We start from the raw sequence: 11,140 nt of genomic DNA on the forward strand, positions 1-11,140 counted from the left end.
CTACAGCGAATACGCATGCGCACTTTGGATCTGACAAAGGCGCTCTTTCATTAAAAAATACATCATTTATATATTATATAGTTTATAATATATATAATATTCTAATGATAACTTCAAATTATTATTTTTGTTTTAGTATGAAAAAATAAAGTTACATGAAAATGTTTACATTTACAAACTATCCTTTCACAAAAAATGTGAATAACCTGAATATGAATATCTTGAAATGTCTTAAGAGATGTTAGTGCAGTTTCAACAATATTATGTCTGTTACTAAATGTTTCGTGCCTTTGTATAACCTCTGTAATATGGAAATTGTAGTGCACATGTGTAAATAATATGAGGCATATTATTGTTAAAATTGCAGGTATTTTTAAGAAATTTCAGGTACTGCTTTTTTAATGATTCTTTGTAGATGTAAACATTTTCATTATGTAATTTTACTTTTATCACTCTAAAGCATAAGAGAAAAGTTTGGAGTTGACCTTATTTAAAGGTTAAGTTATATATTTTACTGGTTCGGCTCACTTGAGATCAAATGAATTAAAATGAGTTTGACACCTTTGGTTTAAAGAGTTTATTTAACATATGGAGGAGAATTTGACACTCAACTCATAAGGAAACATTTAACTTCATCACAACTGATCAAATTAAACACATTTGGGGATCTGTGGCTCTCAATGGACAGACGGAGATTAAAAAAAAAAAAGTAAACTGCAATCTGACGGGACAAAAGCTGTCACAAAAATGTTGTGGAGTCGGTGAATAGGAGAATATTTGCCTCAGATGTAGTTAAGTACACAGTTACAGAAAATGGAAAAAACTAAGTGTAAAATACTTTAAATTGATACTTTGGCTTCACTTAGTTACATTCCACTACTTGTGTGCAGCCTGTGAGAGCCAACGACAGGGAACTGAAGAGTCTAAAGTACTCGGTAGAATTACTTTTGCAGTCAATTTTATGATGGGTACATGCAAAATTCAATGAGGCTATTTTTGTCTCTACCGAGCCTCAAATCCCATGGCTTTACCCTTTGTGCTGCTGATTGCACATCAAACAGACAACTGCATTTCAATACCAACCCTGCACAACCCTCCATGAGTTCAACACAGACGACACAATGACAGGTTCAGGTTCAGGCCAAGGTGTTACACCAGGACAGATAAAATAGGATTACATCACTGCACCAACACATACTAAGGTTTTAAGAGCCACTTTTTAATCTCCAAGCACTCCATTATACTAACAGTTTACATAAGTAGCAGTTTGTAACTAAGTCCTATTATCAGTTTCAACATACACCCTAAGCTTATACCTGGTGATGAGTTTAAGACCATCATCTGGGCTTGTGAACTCCCCTCAATACATCACCCTAACTTTAAAAAACACCCAAGGGAACATGTGAAAACAACAGAACTCACACTAACAATGGAAACACAGTATATTTGTGAACATGACAGGAACTCTGTGTTATAAACAGTGCACTGGACTTATCAAGCCGCCACCTTAAGCATAACAAAAATTTATTAGATCATAAATCAGAACATGCAATCAAAGTGACAAGTGTCCTTTACACTACTAAAAATAATAAAAATGTCTTAAATTTTTCACTGAGAGCCCAAAGGAATAAATAAGATAAAAGCATTTGTGCAAGTGTGGATCACATCACTGCTGGCTCAAAAGGATGGAAGTCAGAGTTTCTAGAAATTCACAAAGGCACTTCCTATGTTGCGGGCATCTTTGCAGAACAGCTAATGAGGTGAGTCAACTCAGTCCAAAGCAGAAATAATTCCCAGCAATATGTATTCCATGACAAAAGCATGCTGCAGAATAATATTGCTTGAACATAGCGGATCTTAAAAGACATTTCTTAGTGCTGCTTGTTAGTATTAACCTCCAGCTTTCTGAATAGTCAATACTTTTATCAGTAGAAAAAGGTGCCAAAGTCGCCCATGCCGTTACGTCTGAACTGGTTTCCTTGGATGGAGACAAATATCTCATGGTCCATGAGGTCCTGCACGGCTCGGCTGCAGGACGTCTCCTTGTTTCTGCTCAGTTGCCGACAGAACTGCCACTTCTTTGACGAGGTGGCAGGTGCGTCGCCGTCTGTGCCGTTGCCGACGTCCGCGGACTCAGCCTGAACATCTCTGGAGTTGCCGGCAGTTGGAGCTGCTGATGAGGCGGCGTTGATGTGAGGATCTGTAACTCCTTCCTGCTGTTTCTCTTCAGCCATCTGTCCAGCATTGTCTGAGAAACAAACCAACAGATGAGTGCGGTGAGCTTTTCTCTGATCTTCAATTTACATCACGATGTCAGTGGGAGTTCTAAGTACCTTCGCTTCTCTCAGTAGGGACTTTTTTGTCGCCCATGTTACTGGGTTTCACTAGAATCACTCCGTAGCCTTCATTGTTGTGGATCACGTTGTTTTCCATGGTGATAGACGGCATCACATCCAACTCATCAGCAAAGTCCTACAGAGGCAGACAACCAAACCAAGAAACCAAAAGAAGAAAGTAATTTAAAAAATCATTTTGATAGGCTTTCATGGTGCAAGAAGCCTCAACTAACAAGGCCACTTAATACACTTTTAAGTACCACTTACAATTAAATTAGCAAATGCAAACATATAAATAACTCCAGTCAACCTATACAAAGTTATGAAAACATCCCAGACACACGGATTAAGTATCAACAAGAGAAATTAATATTGTCAGTGTTTCTGTGAATGCAGGTAGTATGAGAGAATTTGCTAGACATAAATGTAATGGCACACACTAAATTATTAATGCTAGGGACAAATACAATACAATTTTCCCAAATCAATCAATAGAATAAAGCACAGGTTTGCTCCATATCTGGGCTGGGCAACATGAATTAATTCAGTTAAAGTTTTTATTTTCCCAAATTGCAAAACCATTTCTCTGGATATTTTCCTTGCTCAACTAAAAATGCAACTGTTTCCTTCCTTTAACAGAAAAAATGCAAATGTGTTGCCAGTCATACATGGCATCTACAGGGTGTCCCATAAGTCTCCATACATAGGAGACATAATACATTCCATACATATATGGTTCTAACATGTATTTCTTTATATTTCTTCTTTATAGTTCTTCAGCAGTGGAGGACACACATTGAAATGTGTTCCTGACAAAATGGCAGTCATATAGAGCATATTATATAAATAAAAATGGTTGATGTCAAGAAACGTTTATTTTTCCTATGTATGGAGACTTATGGGACACCCTGTAGTTTGAGCAAAATAAGAGTATTTTTTAATCATCTTTTAGTTCATAAAACTAGAAAATAATAGGAAATTGTCAAGAATTTATTTTTTGGCCTCATCACCATGCCTTATTCCATAATAAACAATCCATTGCTTTATTATGGCAAGATGTAAATAGGCATATATGCATTTATAAGAGATGTCTTCTTGTTTGCCAAGGATTAATGACAATGTTAAAAGAGACTTAACATGGAAATTAAATGAAAAGCTACATGAGAGCTGTCGAAACATTGAACATTTACGGCTGGGTAAACACAGAGAGGTTAGGGTTAGGGTCAGAATTTTCATCAGTATCATTTTTGCTGCAGTAATGTTGGTCAGTTGTATTTTTCAGTATTTTCCTGTCCGTGTTTATCTATTTGTTTTGCTGTCTTTTGTCACCTTGATGAGGATTCCATCCTTACAGTGGTGGATGCCGTTTCCAATCAGACTGCATACGCTGCCGGGGTAGATCTCCACACCAGCCCCCTGAACAAAACATAAGAGCAAAATAAGACACAATAGTTACAATGAATTTAACACCTGTTTTATTTAGCCGATTAGATATCAATTATTCGCAGTAAGTTTGTCACATTGGTCTTTTATTTTTAAGAAATTATCTTTTAGATATTTGCCCAATTAAGTGCTAGTTATTTGAGTTGTGTTCTGTTCTGAAAATTGGTTTTGTTGAGCTCCTATGCCATTCATCTTTACTGTAGCCTGCTGCCTCCTTGTGTTGTAAAGCTGATCAACCTGATGACAGCCAAGGTCCTGTTTTTTTTTTTTTTTTCCTTTTTAAACGACAAGTAGCATATAATCGGCATTATAACCCCCTCACCTTGGAGCCATAGAGGTCACATATGTTCATAGTGAGATGAGCGGATGTTCGGACAATAACCCCAGTGGTCTCACATTGTAGCACACAGTTCTCCATGTACAGATTTCCCTGACGCACACCTACAAATCAAACAAGGAAAGATATAGCAAGAAAAGAGAATGTATATTAAGAGACCGTCCATAACCTGAAAGAGCTTGGATGTACTTTACTCTGTTACACATCAAATGTAATACAAAAATCACATGCAACACCTCTAAGTGGAACTTCACAGGCATGTACTCACACAGAATGCCCTCAATAGCATCGTGCTGAATGAACTTGATGTTGGACATTTTGACATTGGCTCCTGTGGACTCCACAAATGAATCTCCTTTGTTTTTCTTCTCAATCACCACTTCGTCAGGAAGTCCGAAGCCTGTTATGGAGACAGACAGACACCCGTCATATTAAAGTGAATGAGCTGGGCTTTTTTCACCATTAACATTATATAAATGGTATGTGTGTTTTAGATTTAGGTTTAGAACCAAAGAAGTGTAAAGCTAAAATGCATGTAAACATCAGTGTAAACGTAGCTCAGATGTAACCTGGTGACCAGGTGGATGTGAAAAGTTTAATCTCAGATAATTAGATCTGATCTTCCTTCCTCTGGCTTTCATTAGGACATGAAGGTGGAGTACGCCTCATACCTTCTATTGTGATGGAGTCTGGTAGGACCATGGAGCTGGTAACACTGTAGACACCTGGGAGAACAATGACCATGTCGCCCTCATGGCATGAATCCACAGCTGATACAGGGTCTCTGTGAAACTGAACATTTAACCACATACAGTCACGGAAAAAAAGTATTAGACCATCAAAAGTCATCAAAAACAATAGTTATGCAATCAAGTACTAACTCCTGTGTGTATCATGTGACTAAAACAGACAGAAAAGAAAACATGGAATGCCTAAAAGCACTTTTTTTGGCAGTACAATGCCATAGCTGTTGATGTAAGAACTGAAGTGATTTTGGTTATTATCAAGAAAACCATGGAAAATGATTAGATATCAGCTCTAAAATTAAACTCTTAAGAGCTATTTTTGTTATCATAATATTTACCCAAACAAATGTACCTTTGGTTGTACCAGGCATTAAAATAAACAAGAAATTGAAGAAAACAAAGATGGTCAGATGGCACCAACAACCATTCACCTACACCCTATAGAACCACATGCACACCTTTGTCAGGCTCTATAATACAGGATTACAGCCACAAATGCCCAATGACACCTTTTGTTAACCGACTACAGAATAATCATCGACTTCTCTGGGCTGAAAAGCTTCTTGAATGTACATCTCACTGTAAAATGTGTATTGTGGTGAGACAAATCAGTCTTCTTTTTGCCTGCTACCTACCTGAATTTCAGAGTCCTCATTGGAACACAGAGGAAGCAACCTGTCATTGAGGAGGGACTGGAGCTGGATCGTGGTGCAAGACGATGAGACCACATGAACCACCTTGACACCTGATGTTCTGGGTCCACGGCTCTGCACACATTGCTGCCTGGCATTACCTTTATAGCCGAGCACATACCTGGAGCAGAAGTGGATGTTGGGAAAGTGAGTTTAACAGAAACAGTGAAATGACAGACCGCTGATTCAACTTTAACATACCTTAACAAGGGGTTTTCAATGATATGCAGCTTGCGCTTCAATGTTTCCAGCTGATCATAGAGCTTCAGGCCCTCCACCATAGACACGTTGTCCAGCTCAGAGTCTGAGTCACTGCTCAGGCCGCTACGCAGCGCAGAGAACTGCTGAAAGCACTGGGAGCAGTTTTCCAATAAAGACTGGTACTCTGCCACTAAACCTGCCGGGACTCTGTCCTCCAAGATGTCATAGTGTCTGAGGGAAGACATGTGATGAAGTTTATAAGCCTGCCTCAACACTTACCCACAACAGACTAACTCACAGTGAACTCACAGTCTGAGACGAGGCTCTACACAACGGACAAAGTAGTCAAAATCATCATCCTCATCTTCTTCATCCCACTGCCTCCAGATGTGCTTGTAGAAAAATCTGAAAGTTAAAGAGAAGAAGCTGGAACGTGGGTAACAGGGGAGACTCAGCCAAATGCCAACAACTTAAAACCAGAGTTAGGCTTGATTCAGTAAAAGTCATACCTCAAATGTTCTATGGCGAGGGCAGTCTCGTCAAAGTCTCCCGACTCATCATAGACCACCTGAAGCTCCTGCAGCAGGACTCTGTGCTGTGTGGCCTCCAGCAGAGACTTCATGGACTCCTCATTGAGTTCACAGCCTTTGGCCTCGCACTGCAGAGGCAGCACCAGCTTCACACACGCTTTCAGATCTTTAAAGTCTATGTCACATACCTGAAATTAGGACGACATTTTCAGAAAGAGAAGATGTTTTCATCTCATGTTCATGCTCCAATATGAGATAATTGTTTCCCTCTGGCAAAGTAAGGCCTGCTTTACCACTTGTGCTAAAGGGAAGAAGGAAAACACATTTTATTCACAATTTTTTTTCATGTCCAGAAGCTCATGGGTCATTCATCATTTGACTTCACTGTTACCAAGTAGTCACATGAAAATCAATCAGTGTATCCTTCAGACGGAGCCTTAAAGTCAGCGTCAAGTAGGCCTGTAGAAAAGCTGGCAAGGTAGGTTTTTCAAATCAGGTTTTTAAATTGTGGTTGAAGGAGGCACATGTCCATAGACAGACTCAGTGTAATAACTACCTATGCATATGAGTCACCTCTAAAAAGCAGTATCGCTTCATGTTCAAACACACAAATTTAAAGAAAAAAAAAAACTTTATGTAACATGACAGACAAATATTTGAAACCACTATTGGTGAAAAGCATCCCATATGCTGATGTCAGTAAATATCAGCCAGTACTTCAGTGCAGCCATAATATCCATCATGTTTCAGAACACACGGCTCTCCAAAATATCGCCTTACCTCCACCAGAACATCAAAGACATTAGTGGACCACAGAGCCTGCCAGTCACATGGTTCCACAACCTTCTCCAGGTAATCGGCTGTGAAGGCCTTCACCTCAGAGGGCTTACAGTCACCTTCAAATAAAACATCAACAAATCTATGAGGAGTCTAATAACCCACAGCTCATAATTTCCAGTATGTTATCAGCAGTGTTTTTCTGTTACCCAGCATGTAGTCCTGATATGCTTTGAACCTCTCATAGAACAGGAGGCAACTGGTCTGAAAAGTGTCCGGGAGATTTGAATTCATCCCTGCATGGCGCTCACATCTCTGCAGCTGAGTCCCTGACTTCTCTGTGCCAAAGTGGTCTGTGCCACTGTCATCATCACCATCATCATCACTGTCATCTTCATCCTCAGCACTGCCTTCATTCTGAAACAGGGCTGTTGAAAAACACAGCTTAAGGAATAGGAAACTAATAAGACAATAGTATTACTACCAATAAATTATCAAACTCGAGCACTAACTGTAAAAAATCAGTTTCTTCATCTTCGGAAATATGTGGTTATTTATTGGCTTCACATCATAATCAATAAAAAACAGTGTATCTGATAGTGAATGATAGTCTTTAATTGCAGCCCTAGTACTGTAAAGCCACTGCTTTGAGGCTTATGAATGTATCTGACTGTGGCCTATTGATGCCGTTTGCCACATGCAGACAGACTGTACACAGGCTGTATCTGTGTCATCAGTGTGTATCTGATGGACATCCTGTGTGTTGAATTAGTGTAACATGGTTTTATTGAATTCCACTGGTATTTTGCCAACAGGTTTAACCAGTTGCTCCAGCGTTGCTGAAAGCTGTGACTTGTCTGACAGAGTACTGGACCCTCAAGGTATCACGAGTCACATGGGCAGGCTCATGGTAATTGTGTGTCCATCAATTGTTTTTTTCCATCTCCTGGGCTGCTGGCCATTTGAGTTAAAGCCTAAATACTGCATGAAACTGCCTTTTTTGAGCAGACATCGAGAACACACCAGAAACTCCTAGAGTTTGTGATGGGTCAACCTGAAGTGAAATGGCTGTTTTTCACATTATATATTAAACCAGCGGTTGAAAACCAGTGGTGTAATAATTAACTATTATACTCTCCATTGTAGAGTACCTTCATCTTAAAATTTAAGTAACCGAAGCTCTAAAAAAAAAAAAAAAAAAAAAAAGTAGAGGAGAAAGTAGTACATTTTTTAGCCTACCTCTGAACTGTAATCGTGTGAAGTATAAAGTTGCTTTAAAAGAGAAATAATCTGGTGAATTAGAAGAAAAGTACAAATAGCTCAAATATCTGCTAAAGTGCAGTATATTTACACTACTAGTGTGACTATGCTGAAAATGAATGTTAAAAGCAGACAACAAACCATGTTAGCTTAGCTGTTAACATGGAGAGACAGAAATTCAGGTTAACATTCATTTTTTTTTACATGACGTTTTCCATAACAGCGCTAACTAGCGCACGTAGTACGATGACACTTTAGTACTGATTATTTTTTGATATGCATTTTATTCAAACATTTTCTAGAAAAATGTTAGGTTACACAGACCTTGAGTAACAGCAGACATGTTGTTGTTTTCTATGTCGAATTCAACGTTAACATAAGACTCCAAATCAGCCACCACGACGTCTGGTGCAGCCGCCTCCCTCTCCATTTTTGAGTTAAAATAAATGCCTTGAAAATATCCAAAGGAACTGGGCTAAAAGTCAACGGTTGTGTACTGACATACGACCATTAAACTTAACTGCACACACCCAACTACTTTCAAAATTTCCCTCCCGCTGACTCTAGCGGTCTACTTCCGGTTCGGTGATTTTAGCTCCGCCCCCTAGTTGAATCCCTCTGGTAAATTCATCAGTAGTATCAGCTGATTCAACCACTTTTCTGTTTTGGAAACGGCAAAAATGATGAATCGGACGTAATGTAACATATGTCCATCCCATCCTAGTTTCACGTTCAGATAAATACATTTGTACTATGAAATTAAAACAATAGTATATCCGGTTCAAAACACAAACTGGGAGAGAGAGTTTCACGTTTGGACTTTCGACTGAGGGCCTCCAGGTGCTTTCACACCAGTGTGACCATTGACCCTGAATACCTATAGTATTTAGACCCACTCTGTCAGCTAATTGATTAGTTTGATTTATTGTGTAGGGGTCTTGATTCTTCCAAGTGTTTGGTATTAACCCTTAGAAACTGTTGTGTGCATTATATACACTTGTCATTCCTCATTTTTTGTTATTCTTTTGGCTGTGTTCATGTATATGGAATGGATTTTGGCAAGACCATGTATTTTTGTTTATCTTATTATTTCCTAATCAATTACTGCAGTAACTACAATGCACTGTGTACAAACAAGTACACGAAATGTTTCTTTGAAACATATTCAAGCTGAAATTTTTTTGAATCTAATTTGCAGTAAAGCATAATATTATCATAATAATAATATTATTATGATTATATTATTATAAAATGATAATATTATCATTACATTTTATCATCTGTTTTGCCTTAAAATTGATCGTTTTAACCACACTAGATAGCTTTGTACTGACAATATGGGCATATGGAGGAGAAAACATGGTATTTCCACTAGATGGCACTGATTTAAGCTTTAACCCTGAGACGAACACAAAAATGGCCAAAAATATTTAGACATCTCTTCAAATCGTTGAATGAAGTGTTCTAATCACTTCCATGGCCACAGGTGCATAAAAATCATTTACACATACTCTGCTTCAACAAACATTTGTGAAAGACTGGACCAAGTCTCAGGAGCTCAGTGAATTCCAGTGTGGCACCGTAATTAGATGCCACCTGTGCAAAAAATCCATTTATGAAATTTCCTTGCTATCAAATATTCTATGGTCAACTGTTGGTGTGGTATTATAATGAAGTGGAAGAGGTTTGGAACAAGACCAGCTCAGCCATGAGGTGGGGTCAGCACAAGCTGTGCAGAATTCACTACATTTTTGCAGAGCTAATAGCTGCAGACCTCCAAACTTCATATGGCTTTCAGATTAGCTCAAGAACAGTGCATAAAGAGCTTCATGGAATGGGTTTTCATGGCCAGCCCAGCAGGTGTCTTGCTGTGCAGATGCAGATGCAGTGGTGTAAAGCACACCACCACTGGACTCTAGAGTATTGGAGACCCATCTCTGGAATAGTGGATCATGCTTTGTTTTGCAATCCGATGGATGAGTCTGGGTTTGGCTGTTGCCGGGAGAATGTCACTTGCCTGACTGCACTGTGCTAAGTATAAAGTTTGGTGACGGAAGGATTATAGTGCGGGGATGTTTTTCAGGGGTTGGGCCTGGCCCCTTTGTTCCAGTGGCAGGAACACTTAATATTTCAGCAGACCAAGACATTTTGAACAATTTCATGCTTCCAATTATAGGAGAACAGTTTTGGGATGGCCCCCTTCCAGTTTCAACATGACTACACAACAGTGCACAAAGCAACATCCATAAAGACGTGGATGAGTGAGTTTGGAATGGAGGAACTTGACAGCATTTAAAATTAGAACAGAGACTTTAAGCCAGGCCTTCCCATCCACCATTAGTACCTGACCTCACAAACACAGCTCTAGACGAATGATCAAAAATGTACCATCAACACATTCCTAAACCTTGTGGAGAGCCTTCCCAGAAGAGTTTAAGCTGTTACAACTACAAAGGGTGAGTCAACTGCATATTAAATCCTATAGCAGGGTTTAGCAACCCTGGTCCTGGAGAGCCACTATCCTGCATGTTTTAGATGTTTCCCTCTTCCAGCACACCCGATGGTCATTATCAGACTTCTGCAGAGCTTGATGATAGGCTTATCATTTGAATCAGTTGTGTTGGAAGAGGGATACATCTAAAACATGCAGGATAGTGGCTCTCTAGGACCAGGGTTGCTGACCCCTGTCCTATAGATTAAAATGTCTTGTTTGTTTGTTTGTTTTTTATACAGGCCACTTTACAGAGATGTACACAAAATCTTGTTGCTCTGTACTACTAGTATTTTGCAATGGCAATAAACCCTATTCTATTCTATT

General features: G+C 39.1%; 1 protein-coding gene across 1 annotated transcript; it reads right to left on the reverse strand.

Moving 5' to 3' along the window:
* Window positions 1-572: 572 nt before the first annotated feature.
* On the reverse strand, window positions 573-8,911 carry shcbp1 (SHC SH2-domain binding protein 1). Its single transcript, XM_030128121.1, has 13 exons — window positions 8,647-8,911; window positions 7,272-7,490; window positions 7,066-7,181; window positions 6,265-6,473; window positions 6,065-6,160; window positions 5,756-5,986; window positions 5,498-5,675; window positions 4,788-4,908; window positions 4,385-4,516; window positions 4,102-4,220; window positions 3,666-3,752; window positions 2,334-2,472; window positions 573-2,248 (listed from the first exon to the last, which is right to left on the reverse strand). Exons 1-13 carry the CDS (start codon window positions 8,750-8,752, stop codon window positions 1,926-1,928), a joined length of 2,076 nt encoding a protein of 691 aa, XP_029983981.1. The 5' UTR covers window positions 8,753-8,911; the 3' UTR covers window positions 573-1,925.
* Window positions 8,912-11,140: the final 2,229 nt, after the last annotated feature.

This window comes from Sphaeramia orbicularis, chromosome 3 (assembly GCF_902148855.1).
Source record: "Sphaeramia orbicularis chromosome 3, fSphaOr1.1, whole genome shotgun sequence".
Lineage (NCBI taxonomy): Eukaryota > Metazoa > Chordata > Actinopteri > Kurtiformes > Apogonidae > Sphaeramia > Sphaeramia orbicularis.